Source organism: Danio rerio, chromosome 16 (genome assembly GCF_049306965.1).
Source record: "Danio rerio strain Tuebingen ecotype United States chromosome 16, GRCz12tu, whole genome shotgun sequence".
In the NCBI taxonomy this organism is placed as follows: domain Eukaryota; kingdom Metazoa; phylum Chordata; class Actinopteri; order Cypriniformes; family Danionidae; genus Danio; species Danio rerio.
This window is the reverse complement of record NC_133191.1, coordinates 29,510,642-29,533,265: the sequence shown is the minus strand read 5'-3', so window position 1 is coordinate 29,533,265 and position 22,624 is coordinate 29,510,642. Positions and strand designations below refer to the sequence as shown.

General features: G+C 38.1%; 1 protein-coding gene across 1 annotated transcript in view; it reads left to right on the top strand.

Moving 5' to 3' along the window:
* megf8 (multiple EGF-like-domains 8) overlaps nt 1–22,624 on the top strand; it is a 57,284-nt gene that overhangs the window by 27,206 nt on the left and 7,454 nt on the right. The window contains exons 17-40 of the mRNA XM_005158031.6: nt 1,528–1,770; nt 1,890–2,008; nt 2,122–2,253; nt 4,453–4,566; nt 4,910–4,993; nt 6,317–6,568; nt 9,096–9,280; nt 9,909–10,122; nt 10,569–10,821; nt 10,926–11,058; nt 11,855–12,108; nt 12,206–12,316; nt 12,405–12,523; nt 13,798–14,035; nt 14,117–14,288; nt 16,096–16,259; nt 16,334–16,469; nt 16,989–17,220; nt 18,049–18,175; nt 18,423–18,633; nt 19,070–19,284; nt 19,372–19,567; nt 21,602–21,770; nt 21,862–22,054. Coding sequence (XP_005158088.1) covers nt 1,528–1,770; nt 1,890–2,008; nt 2,122–2,253; nt 4,453–4,566; nt 4,910–4,993; nt 6,317–6,568; nt 9,096–9,280; nt 9,909–10,122; nt 10,569–10,821; nt 10,926–11,058; nt 11,855–12,108; nt 12,206–12,316; nt 12,405–12,523; nt 13,798–14,035; nt 14,117–14,288; nt 16,096–16,259; nt 16,334–16,469; nt 16,989–17,220; nt 18,049–18,175; nt 18,423–18,633; nt 19,070–19,284; nt 19,372–19,567; nt 21,602–21,770; nt 21,862–22,054 — 4,266 coding nt within the window. The remainder of the gene's footprint in view (nt 1–1,527; nt 1,771–1,889; nt 2,009–2,121; nt 2,254–4,452; nt 4,567–4,909; nt 4,994–6,316; nt 6,569–9,095; nt 9,281–9,908; nt 10,123–10,568; nt 10,822–10,925; nt 11,059–11,854; nt 12,109–12,205; nt 12,317–12,404; nt 12,524–13,797; nt 14,036–14,116; nt 14,289–16,095; nt 16,260–16,333; nt 16,470–16,988; nt 17,221–18,048; nt 18,176–18,422; nt 18,634–19,069; nt 19,285–19,371; nt 19,568–21,601; nt 21,771–21,861; nt 22,055–22,624) is intronic.

Below are 22,624 nucleotides of genomic sequence, written 5' to 3'. Positions count from 1 at the left end.
ACGGTCCATGCGCAGAGCGCAAAACGCAGGGCGCAATCGATTTCAGGGCGTGTCAGGGCGCGTTTTTGCTAATTTAAGAACGGGAAATCTGCCTTGCGCCGCGGCGCATGTTCTAAAAGGGTTGAATTTATTTTCTTAATGAGTTATAGGTGTGTTTTGAGAATAAACCAATTAGAGTCTCATCTCTCATTCCCTTTAAGAGTCAGCTGCGTCGTGCCAAGAGCGCATTCGCTATTTACAGGACGCAAAGTAAGTCTAAGTGGAAAAACTGAGCATTTCACTAGCAAACAGTTAACGGTTTTTTAACAGAAAACTGTTAAACAGAGCATCTACTGCGTGAGAATGAGATATAATGGATCACTTTCACTTTTGGATAGGGAAACCTTTACTCACATACATCAATTAGTCTATAAATAAATAATTTTGTTTGTTAAGCGCAAATATTCATTTCAAAACTATTTCTAAATTCAGTTCTAATTTCCAGCAAACGAATAAATGAATAATAATAGCAAAATGTGCTCAAAAACCTATATCCTAAAACACATGCTGTGCCCCATATGATCTAAAACCTGACAGGTGGGCAAATCTAAGCTTGTTTTTAATAAAACAAATATAAATATGTATATAATAAATAATACTGCTAATAATTACATTATACAAAAGCAAATTATTATGAATGAACTGAAAAAGCCTCCCGAGATGAAGAAGACATAAAAGCAGTGGTTTTTCATATTTATGTAGGCTAGAAAATAATGTTTTGTAATATTTTAATCCTTTATATTTATATTCTATATCTATTCTTATTACAAACTATATATATCCTTAATATTTAAATTTTTTCATATGTAAAGATATTTGCCTATTGCTCTCTTGTGTGTATTAAGCAGTGTGTAAGCGAGGCGCAACTCTGCGCCGGAGTTTAGACCGGGTTAGTTTTGGTTTAATGAAAAATCTATTATAGATTCTCAAAATAGCAACACGCCAGCGGTCCACCTCAGAACTCCTTCCTTTTTAGACCAGAACGCCTATGGGCGCAAAAATGAGCGCTAATGCATTTGCTATTTAAACAGCGTAGCGCAACGCCTCAAACCGACTCTTGCGCCAAGCTGAAACTACCAAAAGACGACTGCGTCACGCCTTGCGCCACACTGCGCCGGGTGTATGATAGGGCCCTATATCTATCTATATCTGTCTGTCTGTCTAACCATCTGTCTGTCTGTCTGTCTAATCATCTATCTATCTCTATCTGTCTGTCTGTCTGTCTAATAATCTATATGTCTGTCTGTCTGTCTGTCTGTCTGTCTGTCTGTCTGTCTGTCTGTCTGTCTGTCTGTCTGTCTAACCATCTGTCTGTCTGTCTGTCTAATCATCTATCTCTATCTGTCTGTCTGTCTGTCTAATAATCTATATGTCTGTCTGTCTGTCTGTCTGTCTGTTTGTCTGTCTGTTTGCATTACAATAACCTGTAAATATAGATGCATAGATTTTTTATTTTGTTTTACTGATATTTACATTTCCATCATCTAGGAGATCTCTTTCCTGTTCCTCGAACCCTTCCGTTCCAACTCCTGCTCCGAATACCGCTCGTGTCTGGCCTGTCTGTCAGATCAGTCGTGCGGCTGGTGTCCCACCGTGAACCTGTGTTTTCTACGCTCAGACATCAATCAGCAGCCCTGTATTGACCCTCAGGGGGAAGAGCGCCACCTACTGCTCAACCCTCTGCATTGCACACTGTGTGAGGAATATAGAGACTGTGCCGCTTGCACTCAGGTACTACATCAACATCAAGACATCTGAGAAGACTGTGTTTTGATCCAGAGCAGCATGCAGTCTGTTTACCAGCTTTGGTTGCAGTGGTGTTTCTCTCATGAATCTCTGAATGTTTGCAGGACCCCTACTGTGAGTGGCAGATCAACTCCAGCAAGAAGGGAGATTATCTGTGCAGCCGCCGTGGGAGATTAGAGGGGTCTATCCGGGAACCAGGAGGGTGTCCCAATGTTTGCAACCAGTGAGTTTTGAAGTGATAAACTTGTCTATGAATTATTTGTTTGCTGTGTGTAAACTGACGGACCTCAGAAAGAGATTTCTTTTCATGTAACACTCTCTCTGTCTCTCTGTCAGGAGGCTGACGTGTGGAGAATGTTTGTCTAACTCCAGTCAGTGTGCATGGTGTGAATCTGCTCAGTCCTGTTTCTACTTTGCTGCATACCTCACAAAGTTCCCTTATGGAGAGTGCAGGGACTGGTATGACAGGTAAGTTTTGGAGCCTCTGCTGGGACATTAGATGTGCGAGTGTTAAGTGTTCGAACAATATATACAATTTTTGCGTGTTGTAATAGAATAATACATTGATCAAATAAAAATGAGTTTTTGAGTTTACTCGCTTTAATCTGGCGTCAAATGCACTTCACAATAGACTAAATGGCTTACATGGATTTTATTATGATAGTAGTTGTGGTTTATGTGCTTTAGGATAGCTGAAAAACAGCATAGATTTATTTGGCGCTGTGTCTGAGTTTACCTTTCAGAGGTGCTCCCAGCTCTGTGAGTTTATCAGCTCCTCCAGAAACTATACCTGGATGTTGGAGGCTTTTAGTGATGCTTTTGGCCTGGTTTATACTTCTGCGTCAAGTGATCGGCGTGACCCATGGTACAAGCCTTGCGCGTAGCCATGCATTTATTCTTTTGCGCGCTGTTTCGGTTGCTCTGCAATACACTTACGAAACTCTAGCTGGCAGTAGGTGTTTATGTTTCTCTGTGTCGAGTTCCTTCTCTAGTGTTTTGTTTTTTTCTGAATGCTCCCTTAATGTACATGTGGCTCAAACTCGCTGATTTTCAGGCGGGAACCGGCAGACGTGCAACAACTTTAAACATAAGCAAAGAGCATAGAATCACCAAGAGGCGACACTTCAGTGCGATTTGGGAAACAGCCACTAGATGGTACAGCTGCATATTACTTTCAGGTTGTATCTCAGCTTTAATGCGCTTTTTAAATGAATAAATAAAAAACAAAGCAGCTGCTTGCCATCGCGACAGCAATAAGATCCAATGGACGGCTGATCGCTTTCACTCCAAAATGGCGGAAACCAGGGCTTTTGCTGGGTGCTGCTGTTGCAATGCAATGTTCTATTAAGGGGTTGCCACTTGGTCATTCTAAGCTCTTTGTCATAAGGTAAACACAAAACAGTTGTCTCCATCCGGAGCTCCTTCACAGGACTCCACACATGTAAACACCCGCTGCATCACGCTTGCGCGGCTCTCACCTCTGCCCACACCCGTTAGCGCTACCAAGCCAACCAATCACAGAGCTTGCGCTACGCTTACGTGTTACATTTTTTTGAGAGGTGCGCGTCAGCAACGCCGACGGCCACGGTGAGGGTCTATGTGTCCATGCGTAGGCTGCACCGTAGCATACGCGTGCACTTGACGCAGAAGTAAAAATCAGCCTTTAGACTAAGCCAAGCCCAGTTTAATGAACTGTTGTCTGGTGTCGGCAAAATAATTTTTCCTTAGGACACCAACAAAAGGCACTACATCATAATCACTTCCCTACAAAAGCAAGCTCATGATTGATTAACGCGACGCAAATGTCTGCTGAAGTTTAGATTTACCAATGAGCGATATGCTCAACTCATGCCGCTTCATCCGCTCGAATTGCTCCATTCCTGCAGGATGTCAACTTAACTTGTAAATCACTCGCGCTTGACGCTTCATCCGGGTGAGGTATGAACGCAACGTATTTTGATTATTTTGATTTATTTTGATTATGAATAAAATAAAAGTATATTGCTGTTTATTATTATTATTATTATTATTGTTATATTTTATAAATTATAAATTTTATCCCTTAGAAAAATAAGTTTCAATGTATTTAGGATATATTTATCAATATATTTATTTCTTTTTATGAATTGTTGTACAGTAGTAAAAATTTTTGTAGGTATAATATTTAAGCATAAAGCTATTGGTTTGTTGAATTTTAATTGTTAAATTTATAATACTAGTAACAACAAAAACAACAACAATAATAATAATAATAATAATAATAATAATAATAATTATTATTATTATTATAAGTATATCAATTACTGTTCTTTATTATTTTATTAAATAATTATTTTGATTCCTCTACTGGTAATATATTCACTGCCATATTGTAGTAGTAAATATTTATTATTCAGTTGTAAGCTAAATCAATTTTTAAGCCATCCTTCTTTTAAAACTTGTGATTTTGTATGCTAAGAATAAAACGTACCTATAATTTATTCTTTTTGTTATTATGCAGTAATGTAATCATTTTATATTTAATAATCCTGTTGTTAGTACTAATAATTTATCAAATTTCTGTGCTGTAGTCCAAATGTTTTTCAGTTATTTCCACAGTGTTCTACTATATTACAAAGCTTGTTTTTTTTCCTGACAGTGTTCATCTCTCTTATTTTTTCTGTCCAGTGTTCATTCTGTTCCTCAGTGTAAGCAATGCACTGCTCTCACAACCTGTTCAGAGTGTTTGCAGACGTTTCAGTGTGGCTGGTGCGGAGACTACAGCAACCCCACTATTGGCAGGTAAAAAAAAAAAGCAAGGTCACACTTTATTTTGAAGGTCCGTTTGTTGAATTTATGTTACATTGCAACTAATTCTCATTAGATTATAAGTAGACTGTTAGGTTGGGGTTAAGGTGAGTGTAAGTTGACATGTACTTGCATAATCTCTTATAGTCAGTTAAATGTCTGTTGAAGGAGCAGCATCAACAGATATTAAGCAGACAATCTACTAATACTCAAATGGACCATCAAAATAAAGTTTTACCAAAAACACAAGAGTAAACACGCTAATCATCCATTACTGCGTTGAACTCTTCTACAAATCCCTCTAGAGTCCTTTTTCCTTTGTTTCTTTTTACCTCAGGTGTTTGAGAGGTGACTGGGGTGGGATGAATGACCACTCTGCTGTAAACTGTAGTACAGCTGTAGCTGAAGTGAAAGCCACCAGGTGAGCAAACACTAGTTTCTTCATGCTGCATTAACACTATGAGCAACAATCAACTGTTCATTTCAATGGGGAACACGGCGACCGGATGTGGGTGTGTAGACCAACGCAACAATGTTGAGATTCCTTCCACTTTATGCAAATGAACAGGGCAACTTTTGCAAGTGACAGCAAATTAGATCATCAGTAGAGCTCATATGATCCTCTCTTAGCTCCTGCAGCAACCGGTTGTTTTGTCTGTGCTGCAGACCTACACGATGGAGAACAATCTTTTTTTCTGGTTCATCTTTATAGTTTAAATACTGACAATTTTTAGTGTTTTTCCTGAGAACGCAACCTTAAACATACTAATAAACCATTATTGCATGATGGAGAACACGTTTTTTCTTGTTCATCTTTGTAATTAAACATTTGATGTAATTATTCCATTTATATTTAGTGTTTTTCCTGAACAATGTTTATTTTTAACATTGCATAAACTCTTTTACTCTCAGTGAGTATCATCATAACTGTTACCAAAGCCAGTGTTTCTCAACTGGTGGGTCCTGACCCAAAAGTAGGTTTCAGGGGGTTGCAGAGTGTGTGGTCAAAAAACAACAAAAGTTTAATTTTTAATTTATTTTGACTTTTATTTTGAAATGCGTGCACGACAACCCTACCGTTTGACATGTGAAATTTCATTTAATTATAGCAACAAATATGTTAAAGCGCAAGTACGACCCCAGATATGTAAAGTATGGATTTACATACATTTACGGCAAAAAAGACTTAAAGCCTAAGTGAGTCATAAGTAGTGGGGTGCTCTCTTATGAGAAACCTTCTAAATTAAAACGACATTTAGAAACCAGACAACATGTTTTATTAACTGTTTAGATCATGGTAGCTGCACCTTTCCTTACCCTAACCACTGTTTACAGTATTTGTCGTTTTTACTTTGTAATAATTCTTTAATTTGATACATTTTGTTAAATGACAGCAATAAAATATTGTTTATTTGTAAGTCTTGGTGATGTTTTTATGATTTATCTGTCACTACTTGTGTATGGTAACAAATAAATACAAATAAATTCTAAATTCTAAAATTGTATTATAGTTCCTAAAAATTTGGGTCGTGGCTTGATGACCATGTAAAAATATGGGTGCCATGGCCAAACCAGTTGAGAACCCTTGACCTAAGCAACCTCTAGGTGGGAATGCTCACTAGCGCCTTCAATCACCACCCAGGGTGACAGGCATCAAAGTCGCTGCTAATGTGAATGCAGCGGTAATGAGCAGTAAACGTGCTGTTTTATCATTTCAATATTTGACTGACATCTCTTCCATCAGCCCTGAGCCTCAAACATTATCACCCCCTCGGCTGATGGAGCTGGAGATGGATTTGGAGATGGAGCAGCTGGAAGGGATGGAAGGAGATGGAGATGCTGTTTGGTCCTACCCGTCCTGTCCAGATGTGGAAGAGTGTCGCTTGGGTTTGCACACCTGCCATCCGTCTGCGACCTGCGTCAACACCCCAACCTCCTATGAGTGTCACTGTGAGAGGGGCTTCACAGGAGACGGAGTGCACCACTGCAACCAGACGTGAGACTTGAGATTTTTCCATAGTTTCATTAATCTAAAGTGGTTCATTTTACAGTTGATGCTGCAAACTCCATGTTCATTTCAGGTTTTGTAAGTTTAAACTTTAAGCACAATAACTTGTAGAAAACTCAATACTTGTGCATTGTTTGTGCTTCTTTCTCTCTGCACTCATATATGTGATCTTGTAGATAAAGTTTTTAAGCTAAATATAAGCCGTATAGCATCAATATTTTAGTCAATCTTTCAATGGATAGAGGGAAAGAAAACAAAAGTGGAAGAATTTCCTAAAGTGATAGCAGGCATTAATGTTAACTTCAATTTGCACACTGAAGTCCGAAATTTTCAATTTTGCTTTTTTTTTTTTAGTAGTCGTATGCAAAAAATTTATCACGTAAACAAACTGTGCACACAGAGTCCAGATGTGTATTTATAAATACTTTATGAAAAAACGCAAAACATTTTGGCGTCAGTTCAAGCAGTGATACTTTGTTCTCCTCTCTTCTCCAAGAGGAATAGTCTGCATATTGTGTTCATCCAATAGGCAAATTACCAGTTTGTAAACATTCAGGATGTGCGCGCATTGTGGCTGCAGAAAAAAAAGGCTAGCATTTACAGTGAGGGAATGATATCCGATGCAGTAGAGTTTGTTGTTGTATTACAGATAAATTATATTGATTACATATTATATAATATTTACATAATGCTTTCAGCGTATTATAACAGCTTGTCACCCAGTGATAAGTACTGTTATTCAGGAAAATTACATTAAAGTGAGCAGCGTTTGCCTGACAGATCCATTTGCAATAGCAACCTCCCAATGGATATTGGATAAGACGAAATGGCCAAGCATCCAGCATCAAATACACAACTATCTCATTGAAACTCCAACTGATTTAACAAGAGAGAAGTTAAAAGCCTAGAGGTCTTTGGATGCCTACAATTTTGTTCTGTGTGGTCATGTGCAAGAAATAATGTTCCATGATTATCAGATTCAAAACTTTGTAGTTCTAAAAACCAAGGTTCTAACTAGCCAAAGACAAGGAAAAAAGACGGAGCTATACGAGGCCTGGGTAATCATCAACAAGCAAAACAACTGCATTCTGACAGCGAACTGCACCTGTATGGCAGTGTATGTGAACTTACATTTTGACATTTCATTCTAAGCATTCATTGTCCGCAAATTAATTCACCATATTTAGCTGTTTTTGCTGAAATCATTGCTGCAGTCAAAAACGAGTAATGTGTCTGATTCAGCATAGCATGAACTAACCTCATATGAAATGAAAACTGCAGAGTTGAGGATTTTTAATTTGGTCTTCGCTCCATTCAGCTCTTCTGACATCAAAAACAGTGTGGTGTACGGTAAAATTCTATTTTTAAACTTTCGATTCAAGCATTCTACTGCACAACACGACATGTTTGTTATTTGTCTTTTGTAGCCAGTATTAGCAGTTAAACCCGTGTGATTTAAGTTGGTAATTCCCCTATACTAGCCTACATAGAGAGGAAGGAGAGTTCAGCTCCTTATCAAAGATTTGCGCTGGATTATCCTGAAATGCAAAGTTTATTTTAGGAAATCAGTGAATTTTTGATACATTGCTTGTGATACTTCACATATTCACGTATGTAAACAAATCTTGAACAGAGACTAGTAACTAGACAGATGGTGGCCATGTTGATGTTTCGAAGCAATGGACCTAAGGCGGGCCATGCTTTTCTATTTTAATGTCTATGAGTAGCAACGTCAAATGTGTGGACACACACACACTAAAAAGCAGCAAGAGCAGATGTGCGCCTGTTACTGAATCCAGTCACTGGTTCTCAGCTGTCCGTCACATTCTGTCTTTATTTTATGCACTGTTTGTCATAAAGGTATCTGTGGCTCAAATGTATTTAGCTTTTCGCTTTTATAGTGGCTCTGAACTGTCAAAACACCTCTCAAAGCACTGTTTGGATGCGAAAAGTGGAAAAAATCAAGCCCAGTTCAATTTTTTTTAATGATGGACAAAATTTTTGGAGGCAGTGTGTCAATGTGATCCACACAACGTGAGATTGAATAATTTTTTTAATGTGCGAAAAATTCTTTTTACAGTTTTATTTCTAGGTGCTGTTGTTTGTAATTGGCTTATTTGTTTAGTACTGATTTTTCAACTTGTCTTCAGTTATGTCTTTTAAAAGACTGACAAATGGTTTAATTTTTAGCTTTATAATTGGGATTAGGAATGGTAAAATTTACTACAATGCTGCATGGCATGATCTATTTACAATGTTACATGGTTTAAAACAACAAAAACCAGAAAAACTTTTAAAAATTAAAAATTAAGCTTTGCCTGAGGTTTTAATTCTGGCAATTGAAGAAACAAAGGCATGCACAAATAGTTATGGCAGTGTTATTGATTTTTTTTTGGGGGGGGTATCGTATTAAAGTTATAAATTCTAGTAACTTGAAGTAACACTACTTCCTTGTGATCTATGTTAATCTATCTAACTATCTCTCTTTCTTTCTCACGCTCTCGCTTTGTCTCAGATGTTATAATGAGTGCCGTCAGGGCCGGTGCAGTGGGAGTCCTCTGTTTGAGTGCGAGTGTTCTTTGGGTTGGACTTCAGACCCAGCCACTCTGGTTCTGAGTGGAGTGGAGTGTGACGTGGATTGCGGCTGTAACTTTCACAGCACATGTATTACAGCACCAGGGATCTGTGACCAGTGCCAAGGTAAAAATTCCTGTCAAAGGCCCTCATCTCCTTATATTCTTTTTTATTCTTCACTTAGGGGTAAAAGAAAGTAGCTCCTGCTGCAGTGCCATCTCATTCTGTGTCTGGTATGGGTGATATTAAATAAAATCATACATCTTTATTAAATAACTCAAACATTTTCTTGAACCTCCCTCCAACATTTTCTGGACCAGTGTTGCATTTCATTAGAAATATATAAACTAGTTTTTGTGACTTGGGAGACTTGTTTAAGTCAGAATTAACTTTCTAAAAAAAACATACAACAAGCAGTTTTATGTTTGTGATTTAAAATGTTTACCGTTTACCAAAAATGCATGTCAGCAGCAGCATATGTGATTGGTGTTAATATTGGCCAAAATTGCTTCCAGAAATCAGTGATTGGTCCCAAAAGTCTGGTCTTTTATTTTTAAACAGTGTATTTTATCCCTTTCAGGCTAGGATAGCAACTTCAGTTTTTACTTGAAATCAACTCCAGTTTGTTCATGTTCTTACTTAATTCTAAATTAGCCAAACATTTTTTACATTAATTTACATTAATTATATCAGATCCTTGATTTTAAACCTCCAATTCATCAGCTAGATTTACTATATTTTCTTTCATGTTTAGACTGGACAACAGGGCCTCACTGTGAGCACTGCAAGCCTGGTAGTTTTGGCTCTGCTTTGGCTCGGGGTGATGGCTGTGTTCCCTGTCAGTGCAATGGCCACGGTGACCCTCTACAAGGATTCTGCCATAACCAGACTGGCCAGTGCTACTGTACCCACCACACCCAAGGCCCACACTGTGAGTCCTGCCTGCCTGGATACTACGGAGACCCCAGGTGAGTCTGACAATTGTGTTGAGTTAGTGTTAAGGAGACTGTCTTCAAGTTTGAGGGAATCATTTTCATTTGTTCACGTCTGTGTTGTGGTGCATTGAAGAAACAATTAATTTTGACACCCCTATTATGTACTGTATCATGGGAAAGAAAAAAGAAATTAGATTTTTACAAATGAGTTATTACAGCTATTGTTTAAAAAATGTGTTATTGTAGCTATTGTTTAAAAATCTCTCCATATAACATCACTTGGGAAATATGTAAAAAAAGAATTAACAGTTCACAGGAACGATAATATTTTTGTCTTCAACTGTATTATATTTGTCATGTAAACACTATAAAAATTTGTTAATAAGGTATCATATGCCTGCTACCTAAGGGCTAATTGTAAAAAGCAGTACTTTGACTTATACAGTAGGTAACTCTGAATTCACATTATTTCCTCACAGGGACAACGGCACCTGTTTCAGTCAGTGTCAAGGCCGCTCTGTTCTGCTGTCCTCCTCTGTACCCCTGTCTCTCTCTTCCTCTCTGGGATGGCATGGTGCAGTGGGTGGCCATGGTGGAGTGGGTGGCCATGGTGGACTCTCTCATTGCCTGTGGGTCCTCTCTGTCTCTCAGGATTTGGCACCATGCATGCCAGGGCAGTCATGCCCACCCGTGGCCCTGACCTGGCACCCAGATTCACACACACATTGCACAGTGAGTAGATCATTCCACATCAGTAATCTGCCGAAAACATAATTTGTGGCTTTGTTAAATAAACATAATAGCAACATTGTAATCGTTTTTATTTTTCCTTACAGAACTCCTATGTTTATGTATTTGACGGCTTGCCACGATTCCTCAGCAATGGTGTTGTTCACTCCCATCACAACCTTATTGGAGCATTCTGCGGCACAACAAGAATGGAGCCAATCACTGTTGAGGCGACATCAGGTGCTTAACAAAACTACAAATCAAATATTTTTCTCTACAAATCACACATATTAAAGCAATACTAGAAACATCTGAATTATTAGATTTACTGTATATTTGAGATGATAAAATTTACTTTATCTTGATACCAAAACCCATTTTTCTGCAGTCATTACTCCTCATAACCCCTCAGAAATCAAAATCATGCTGATTTGATATAATCGGGAAACATTATTTCTAATTCTTATTTTTATTAAAGAGGCTCTGTTATGCATTAAAAATATCATATTTTGCTTTTGGGGGTGCATGCAAGGTCAAAAAACTATTTCAACGACTCCCATATGTTTTGTTCAGCGATTCATTTGTTCACAAATTCCTCCTTAGCATGATGCTAATCTGCGCCGATTGGTCCGATGACTCAGTCTATTGCAGTTGGTCGACTGCATTAAGCGTGAGACAGAGAGAAACGCCCACCACAGCTTATCAACATTGTTGTAGTCAGAGTGCAGAGTGTATGTGTGAGCCCAATACAGGAGTGCATTAAAGCAAAAACCCATAATAGGGGCTCTTTAATGTTGAAAACAGTAATGCAGTTTGATATTTTTGGTGAAAACTAACATATTTTTCTGTATTCTTTAAAGAATGTGAAGGTCTTTACTCTCATTTTGATATCTTTAATTAAAAAATCTAATTATTTTAGTCATTATTTTAATAGTTTTCAATTACTTTAAAATAATTGGTATTGACCCCAAAAAACTTGGAAAAATAGTAAAGTTTTGTGTTGCAATTACGATTGACGTCATTTCCTCTTCTCTAGGGGTGGTGTCTGTGTATTTTGAGGCAAACGTCACCTCGGGACGTGCTCAGGGTTTTAACGCCTCATTCTGGGTGAAGCGATGTGGAAATGGTAGCACTGATGAGGGAACAGTCATCTCAGCCGAGTGCCAGGCAGGAGCTCAGTGTATAAACGGCCTCTGTGAGTGTCCCCATGGTTTAGGTGGTCCACAGTGTGACCGTCCAGTCTGCCCTGGGAGTTGTGGGGCAGAGGAAGGACGAGGCACCTGCAACATGGTGAGTAACATTGCTCAAGAGCATAAGAAGCCAACAGAAATGCATTCTAGACATATCCCACTGTTCTTATCTTTGATGTTTGCATATACTTTTACAGAACCTTGGCCTGTGCGTGTGCACTGAAGGCTGGGCTGGATCAGACTGTTCTTCCATTTCAGACACGGACAGCCTCGTTTGGGAAACGCTGCTTGACACTCAACTCTCTGTGGTGAGATTTAACCCTTTCATTCAAGATGAAAAATAGACTGTTCTCACAAACAAGTCTCGAGTTTTGATCTGTTTATTTTTTCCGACAGAATAAGGCACACAGGTTCCTCCGGAGGATGGGTCACTCCCTTATGTCCAGCCCACAGGGCACACTTTGGATGTATGGAGGGCTCTCACTCTCAGAGGGCATTTTGGGAAATGTTTACAGGTACAGTCTTGTGGACTTTTATTCATTTGAACAGCAATAATTTTAAACAAATCCCCCCTACACCTCCCCCCCCCTTTTTATATTTTATTTATTTATTTATTTATTTATTTTTGGAAATAGGCTCAATTTACATGTGCCATTGGAGTAAAACAGTTCGGTTAACCTTTTTGAATTCATTCAGCCGATCTCTGGGTCTCGCCGGCATACTATTTGCCTAGCTTAGCATAAATCATTAAATCCGATTAGACTATTAGCATCTTGCTCAAAAATGACCAAAGAGGTTTAATAATTTTGCTATTTCTTTTTGGTTTAATTTGTTTTAGTTACATTGTGTACTAAAACCAAGAGAAATCGAAAAGTTGCTATTTTCTAGGCCAATATTGCTAGGAACTATACTCTCATTCTGCTGTAATAATAAAGGAAAATTGCGTCCGTACCATGGCTGCAGCAGGATCAATGATATTACGCAGCTCAATCAGCACATGCTTCATGCACAAGAAGATGGTCATGATGGAAATGATCAAGCCAGGGATTATTTTCAGGCACTGTGTTATATCATGGTCTAATCAGATTCAATGATGTACCTTTCTAAATTGTTCATCATTTGCACTAGTCCCATATGCGATCGATGTAAGCAGGCTCCTGCTTCTCTGCTGCACATGTTCTGGATAAGTATTTTTGAGACCTTCTTTGAAGCATTTGGGGTGGTCGTAGAGCCATCACCATTTCTCGCGTTGTTTGGGCTGGCCTCTGAGAGAATTAAAATCTCTTCTGGCTAGAAGACTGATATTGTTTAAATGCAAAACCCTATTCCACCGACACATAATCACTGTATAAGAGAAGTGATGTCTCATCTTAAGTTGGAGAAAATAAGGCATACTATCTAAGTGACCGTTGAAAGATTTTATAAGGTCTGGCCACCTTTTTTAACTCTTGTGATGGAAATGGACACACACGATTTGACACTATGAAGGGAAAAAAGGAGCTCGTGTCATGTTTTCATCTTTTTATTTTCTCTTTGGACATTTGATTATATATTTTTCCTAGATCTGTTTTTTTTTCTGGGAAAGGGGTGTTTTGTGTTAGTTTTTTTGTTTGCTCTGTATAACGTGAAAAACAAATAAAAAAAACCTTGAACACATTCAGTGGTCTATGCTAAACTAAGCTGAAAGTGCTCCCACTGGATCCAGAGATTGGCTGAATAGTTAAACTCCACTCCCCAAGAGTTAAGCAGTTGAGTGTTCCATTAAACACATTTTAATATATTGGTACAGGTATTCTGTGGCTGATCGTCGCTGGACTGAAGTGTTGACCAGTTCAGTGGAGGAAAGTTCAATGCCTCTGCCCCGATACCACCATGCATCTGCTTTGGTTTATTATCAATTCCCGATTTCTGGCTCTCACTCAGCCACTCGCAATTTGATGTTTGTGGTTGGTGGGGTCACAAAGGAGGGTGTTGCGAATGACACTTGGTGTTTGAACCTCGACAGTCAGGAGTGGAAGCAGTATAAGGTATTGGATATATAATATTCCCAGAGTGCTCCTGTGCTGCTCTTAACAGTGTTTAGAGTTTAAACTTCCTTGTGTGTTTAGAGCTCAGTGCTGCCCCCTGTAGCCGGACACACTCTGACTGTTCGAAAAGGATCATCTGTGCTGCTGATTGGAGGTTATTCTCCAGAGAATGGCTTTAACCATCATTTGCTGGAGTTCAGCCCACAATCTGGAAATTGGACTATAGCCTTGCACACTGGCACACCCCCTACAGGTAGAGATAGAACACTGCACTTTTCTGAACCTGGGACTAGCACTATTTATTGACATACAAATAATCGAACTTGAATTAATTAACCTGTTTTGCTTTGTAAGTGTTGTACTTTATGTACTTTTGTGATAAATTCATGTATTTATCCACGAGATTTACAGTAAAATGAGTTTATATAGGAGTATACACTAGGGATGCTCTGATTGATCGGCCAGAGAGTGGTATCGGCCGATAATCACATTTCACGACTCGATCTGTACTCGCTGATCTGGCTGATCTTATGAACTGCATGATTGCAGGTGTTTGTTTATAAATAGAGGAAGAGGCATGTGCACACCTGTATTTTAGACATCAGTAGTGCTACAACATGTAAGGAGGGGGTATAAGTGAATGTATAGATGCAGATGTGGTTTGACATCAGTTTAGAGTGTTTATTGGCATGACTCGTGCGATGGTCTTTTTGTTGCAACCGTTTATATCCAGTTTTTGAGCTTTTGTAGCATGAATGTTTGAATATTTAATAATATAATTTTTGTAATATACTTATAACAATAAACATTAGTTTATAGGGATTCCCATTTCCTCTTAGTAAAGAAGCAATATATTTAAGGTGTGCATTTTAAGTTATGCATCAAATATGCACTCCAAACTTTCCTTCTGTGAGACGTGTTGAATTCTTCTTCCATCATTTGCAATGTTTCTAAATTGCATTGTTAATAATTTTTCTTACCAATTTTTTTTTTGTCAGTTTTATCTATTTTTTTTTCTGTAAAGCTCCAGACCATGACATTTCCTTACTATATGGTTATAAGAGACACGTTTAAGAAATTATATGCAACACCCGTTGTTTATTCTGTTGGTTAAGGCAAGATCTTATCAGACGTGGAGGGAAAATGTGCTTTATGCGTTACAAAGCTTGAAGCATTAGGATCGGTACTCAGTATCGGTCATTTACAATGACAAGGAATGGGTCCTCGTTATTGGAGCATCCCTAGTATACACACTACAGTTCAATGATTTAAAAAAAAAAAAAAAGATTTGATATAGAAATGAGTCAAAGACATGTTAAATTGATTAAAATTGGCATTAAATTTATCAAAATTGGCAATCCAGAAACTTTTCATTTGACAACACCTATAAAACAATTTTATTATATAACTCAAGATTAGTGTTTGACAGTTTTAAATCTAATATAATCATTTGATCATAGTAGTGTAGCTTATAAAAGATTTCATAACTGGTTCAAATGTTTCAGATTTCTCTAGTGAGTCAATTTAAACTAAAACTCATTTCTTTTTAAAAATTCTGTCAATCTGAATATAATAATATGTAAAAAACTAACAATTTCTACCTTTAAAGGCATAGCCCATCTCAAAATGAAAACTCTGTCATGATGTCATCATTTGGTTACCCTCAGGTTGATCCAATTCAGTATGATTTTTTAGTTTGGAAGAATGTCAGAAACCAATTTACTGAGTAATTACCAGTAAGCTAATTAACCAACTATTTACTCCTATAGAATTTATTTTTACAGCTATGGCAGGAAATGGGTGGTGAGTTTTGTTTGGTTACTGATATTCTTCAAAATATCTTCCAATCTTGCATAACTTTCATGTTTCTGCTGAAAGGGACAACCTGAGGGTGAGTTAACGATGAGCGAATTTAAATTAAGGGGAAAAACTATCCCTGTAATTCTTCAATTTGTTCATCTTTATCAAGCAAAATGTGTTTTCATTAAGTAATTATTAAATTGACTCAAAAGTGCTTTACACTTCTGGTTTAATTTATCTTCTTACCTTCACCATTTCAGGTCTTTATGGCCACTCAGCTGTGTATCATGAACAAACTGATGCTGTGTACGTTTTTGGTGGTTACCGTTTCCATGTTGAAGCTGTAGAACCTTCTGGAGAACTTTACAGTCTTTATTACCCCAATCTTACTTGGTCCTTACTGGTGCCTTCACAAGGAAACAAGGTAACAAAAATCAAATCAAATGGGGGTCAGAGTGTTTGACGGGTAGATGACACTAATCTTCTCTTTCTCTACAGCCTCTCTCTCGTTTCTTTCATGCAGCAGCTTTAGTGAAGGACACAATGGTAATTGTAGGAGGCAGGACAGGAGAAGAGGATTACAGCAATACAGTTTCTCTCTATCAGATCAACTGTAACACATGGATACAGCCAGGTAACTGCACAAAGTATATTTTTTTAATATACAGTCTATTGTAAAACCTTTACTTTATACTTATAGCATGTGTGAGTAAAACGTAAACAGGTCTTTGACACCAGAGCATTATAATATTTATTGATGTCCCTCTCTTACTCAGTCTCTCTCCAAAAGTCATAAGCACTAAAAATAATTCTGACTTCAACTGTATATATAATAACTTAATAGAAGTGAAATAATTTCCTAATATTTTGTAAAATATTTTTACAACATAAGTACTATAGATTCTTTATACAAAAAAAAAAACTATATAAAACATTTTAGGATGGGAGTACCTCGCTTGAGAATGATGATAGTTAGGTTTGAAAACTTCTGCCTTTGCTTTGGCTTAAAAACAAATATTTTAAATCTTAAAGTTATACTTCAGGCTTGCCCTGTATCTGCATGTAGAATATTAGTTATGCACTTGCTAACACACACAGCAGCATAGTTAAGGTTTTGCTCCTTTCAAGGATCATTTGTTTTTCACTTCTCTAGTGTCCTCGGTGGGAGAACCTGTAAACAGCTCTGTTTCTTTGGCCATGACTGTTTGGGGTGATCGTCTGTTCCTGTCTGGAGGTTTCAATGGCGTGACACTTGGGCGGTTTTTGACCCTTTCTTTGCCCAGTGACCCCTGCATACTGCTGCCCACCCCTGAGGCCTGTAACAGCAGCACCGGCAGCTGTGTTTGGTGCAGAGGCACCTGTGCTTCATCAGACGCCGCAGAAAGGTATTAGAGGAACTACATTTACATTTAGTCTTTTAGCAAATGCTTTTGTCCAAAGCAAAATACAAATGAGGAAAGCATCAAGTGACTTTTCATAAAAAGGCAGTAGTCATAAAAAGTTCCACTTTTACAAAAGTTTTTAAAAAGTTTATTGTTTAGAAAAATTAAAGCTCAAGGAAAAAGGAAAAGGGTGAGACTTTTTTTAAAGATGTAGTCAAGTACTCACATAAAAGATGAGTTTTTAGTTGGAAGATTGATCCACCAAGAAGGAAAGGAAAGGATTCTGCAAAATGATTTAGAGCCTCCCTTTGATGGTACCACAAGGTGGTACTCACCGACCAAAAGCTTCTAGAGTGGGTGTAGACTTGAAGAAGCAAATAGAGGTACAAAGGTGCAGAGCCCTTGGCTTTTCTGTGAGCCAGCATCAATTTAGGATGTAGGTGATGATTAAGCAGTAGGTGATGATCTTTCATACATGCCGAGATGCCTTGCAGGCAGTGTGAGATCCGTACTTACAGCTACAGTTGCATCATCTGGTTGAAATACCAGAATAGAGTGGTGCATTATCGGCATAAGAGTGATAAGAAAAACTCTTTGATTGGATGGTGAGTCTCAGCATTGGGGTGTAAAATGAGAAGAGAAAGGGTCCAGAAACTGATCCCAGAGGAACTCCCATTCCCAGCTGGTGTGCTCTGGACTCCTCTCCCCTTTTGATTATGCATATAGATAATGGAGTGAACTAGTAACATCTTACTAGAAACAGTTAGAAGGAGGCCCCTCTAGGCACAACAAATTTTCTCCTAATTTTGTTTGTTTATTATTATTATTCAGATTGGGTTGTACTCTTGGTCTGTCTACCTGTTCTCCTACTCCTCGTTCACCTGATCAGTGCCGCAGACTCAAAACCTGCAGCGAGTGTTTGGCCCGTCATCCTAAAACATTTTCCAGCCCTGTGCAGGTAAGCTTAGCACTCTAAAAAAAATTCAAGCCTGAGCTATCTAGTAAATTTACTGCATCTCTGCAAGAGGTAGACATTAAATTAGCTCAATACATTTGTACACCATTTAAATATTTATTTGTTTTCATTAACATTTGATACAATTGACAAAAAATTTATCGAAATACCTGGTGTACATGTCACCAAACATCTGAACGTGCCACGCTTTCAAACATCTTTTTCTTTTTTCTGCAATTTTCTCTTTCAGTCTGCTCTGCAATGTAAGTGGTGCACAAACTGTCCTGAGGGAGCATGTATCAGCAGTTCCGTAAGCTGTACATCAGAGCATGACTGCAGGATAAACCAGAGAGAGATCTTCCTGTCCAGCAACTGCACAGAGACCAGCTGTGAGGCGTCCGACTGCCCCAAATGCACAGCTTCCGGGAAATGCATGTGGACACGCCAGTTCAAACGCACAGGTGAGAGTGGACGAAGCATTCAAGGGATATGTGTATAATTATTCAGTGAGCAGTAAGTGGTTTTTCTGTTTGTTTTTACTGTTTGATTAACATTATAGACAGAGATCCATCAGGTTTATTAGACTGCTGCTTTTTAAGACCTAAAGAATATAGTGATGCACGTGCAATTTCTTTCTCAATTGTTAACAATCACTTAAGACAACTGAATGTGCTTATCTTTACCAAGATGGGCATTTTCAACATTATAAATCAGGGTATATATTGACAGATTTAAAATATATATATATATATATATATATATATATATATATTTACCCTGAATTTTTCAAATCTGAATGAAAATAAATGGGCTGGGATGTTTTAAATGTTCTTTAAAAAAAAAAAAAGCTGCAAAACAGCTTGTAGACCACATTTTGACTCTAGATTTTACTACCAGGTGAGACCAGACGCATCCTGAGTGTGAACCCAACATACGACTGGACGTGTTTCAGCTACGCGTTGCTTAATGTGTCTCCTATGCAAGTGGAGTCCTCTCCACCAATGCCTTGCCCAGAACCCTGTCATGAAATCAAAACCTGCAGTCAGTGTTTAAGCTCCCGTGGCTCTGATGGAGGCTGGCAGCGTTGTGTATGGAGCATGGCATTGCAGCAGGTAACGTTTGACTAAACTTTGTTCCAACTTGCTGACTTTAAACCAGATTAGCCAATAACCCGAATACATGTTCTCTGTGTTCTCCAGTGCATGAGTCCCTCATTTGTTCCATTGCGCTGTGAGGCGGGTCAGTGTGGCCGTTTGCTCTCGGATGAAGATTCCTGCTCTCCTCAGTGCTTTCAGCTCACTCAGTGCTCACAGTGCATTTCCAGGCCACAGTGTGGCTGGTGTGCTGGCCGTGGTGGTAATGGTTCAGGCCGCTGTCTGCAGGGAGGACTCAATGGTACGTGTTTTACATTACAGTAATGGAAGGTATATTGGAAGGTATATCAGAAATACATTTGAATTTGCAGAAATAGCCACTGTCTCAGCAGGGTGTTTTCACACCTCTAGTTTGAAAAAAAGATTGAAAAGTCCAGCTTTGTTTAGGTGAGAGTGTCGAGTAGCGAAAGAGGGAAGGGTTTGCTTGAAAAGAGGAGTTTCATTAAGTGCACTACATCTGATTTTTACAGCGGCAACGCAGACACAGGGGAGATGAACAGTGATTCAGAGAGCAGCATTTACAGCCCATAATATTGTAGTGATATTACTGTAAACTTAATAAATCATTAATTTTAAACTAATGTATGTCTTTAAAAACTGAGAGTTTTGCTGATGATACGAACTAACTTTGCCATCTGATTGAACATAAACAAAGAACATTGAACACACACTTACCAAATTCGTAGAGACAGGATAATCAGCATGACCTGGAACCCCATCTTTTTAAAAAGAAGACTAGTGGCAAATCCAGATTTAACTGTTCTCATGTAAAAATAATGTTTCGTACAAACATATTTTTGTCATGAGCTGTGCTCTCATTGCGAGGATATGAAAACAAAACCTTCGTTGCAGCACATTTATAAACAACACTGATGACCCATGTCTCCAAACAATTCTTCCACTTCTACTTGTTTGAATTGCGGTTGGCAACACAACGTAGCATCTCTCTAAACCCTGTAACAGGTAAAAGAAGTCTTTGAAGCTATATCATGCATAATAATAAAGTTGTAACTCATTCACAATAGAGTGCGCTGATTGGTTCGAAGCAAGTCTTTCTCATCAATTAATGTACAGATGTGCTGAAAACTCAATGACGTCACTTTGTACCGGCCGGTACAGACAGCCAATCTCCACGCTGGAATTTACACAATGATCTCATTGCCGTGACGTTGCTTCAAAAATTTTTTTTTTAATCAGAAGAACGAATTTACTCGAAACAATGCAAAAATAACCAATTTTCACTTTTTAGTGAAAAATATGTGTCCTAATGGTGTTTTTAATAACGTGGGACACATATATGACTGTCAACATCTTAAAAACTGGGTTTCGGTGTTTCTTGACCCTTTAACAACCTTCTTACACAAAGCAGGTCTGAGCAATTAAACCAGTTGGGTGGAAATTGATTTAAGAACAAATATCATTTATAAACTAAATTAATTAGTTTTTACTTGTATGCTTGTTCTCACTGCAGCAACTGTGAAAGATTTCAGTTCTAGGAATGCCATTTGGGGGAAATAAATTAGCTCCTTCATTAGAACAGGGTTGAATCCAGCACAATAGGAGCTACAGTGGTGTAAGTGTAGCTTAATTGGGTGAATGCATGCCACATGAAACGCTGCCACAGTATTAATAAATGTTACAAAATGATGTGATATGTAATGCTACAAGTTGTCATTTTGTCTTTCTTTTTGTTGTTTCACTCGCATGGCTTGTGCGTTTATGTTCCATCTTCATCTGAGACGTTGAAAGATTTTTTAAATGTGAATACTTTTCAAATTTTAAAATTAAAAATAGAGCTTAGAATTTTTTTTTGATTTTCATTTGATGTATTATTGCTTGTTGTTGCTGTATTTAATTGTCATAAACCTAAATGTTATAGAAAAGTCTTATTTCTAAACCGTTTGTAAATGTTATTGAAATAGCCACTTGATGCAGATATGGCAATAAACACTAAACTCTCTCTCCCCCCTTTTCATTTCAACATGCTGCAAATAATGAAAACCTCTCCCTCCTGTTGTTATTTTTAGTATTTGAGCATGTTGTCATCTTGTTTACGCCATTTCAGAATTTCAAGTTCAGTATAATGGGGAGGAAATGTAGTTCTTGGGCAAGAGGTCCTGATGGCTAGTTCATTTTAACTACCTTGTGTGAAATCCCCTTACTATTTACACCCAATATATCTAACCAGGCTAAATAAAAACTGTTAAAGCGCATCCATTTCACACTAATCTGACTTCTTCTATCTATTAAAGTGAATTGTCTTCTTACTCCGCAGGTGTGAGTGAGGCTTTGTGCCCCCAGTGGAACAGCAGCTGGTCTTTCCTGCACTGCCCAGAAGAGGACGAGTGTTCCAATGGACACCACCACTGCAATGTCACTCAAGACTGTCATGATCTGCCTGAAGGTTACCACTGCACTTGCAGACAGGGCTACGTGCTCAGCAGGTACTGATTATACTGCTTAAAATTTCAAACCAAACCTTTCTTTAGATGAATAGTTCATATATATATTTTCCTGTTTCTTCTTGTTTGTCAGTGTTTCGGGTCAGTGTGAGCCAGTCTGCGCTCAGGGCTGTGTTAATGGGACCTGTATATCTCCAGGAATCTGTCAGTGCCACTTTGGGTTTGTTGGGGAGAACTGCTCCTCTCAGTGTCGATGTAACAAACACAGTAACTGTAAAAGCATCTCTCAGCTGGACACCTGTCTAGAGTGCAAGAATAACACTAAGGTACTAAGAACTAGCATTGTATGTGGTTTTATTTTTTCGTATTAATATGTAGTAATAAAATATGCAAATTACCCTTTACTATTAAAATGCTTGAGGATTGGTAGGTTTTTAATGCATATAGCCATGTCTTAATGTGATAAAAACATGTGTTTTTACTGTAATTTTGATTCATTTAATGTGCTCTTGCTAAATATAAGTAGTTATGGTGGCTTGAGAAAGACAACATACTGTTATACTACATAAACTTATGTATTGTTCCATCTTCTAATCCTCTAATTTCTATATGCAACTCCTCCTAGACCATTCGTACTACAACCACCAAATTAACATCAAACCTCCAAACTGGTCTCGAGTTGCTATATCATTTCCAACTGATCCGACTTATCATTTTCTAAAAACTGACCCGAAAAATTTGGAAAAGTCTAATTGACTTAACATTGGATCATTTAACATATAACTTTCCACCAGACTGTCATGGAGACATAAGGTTACACTCATTTAACTCAGACTACCAATCTGCCAATCACTGATGACCTTTCAACTTACTAGCCAGACCCTAGCAACCACATA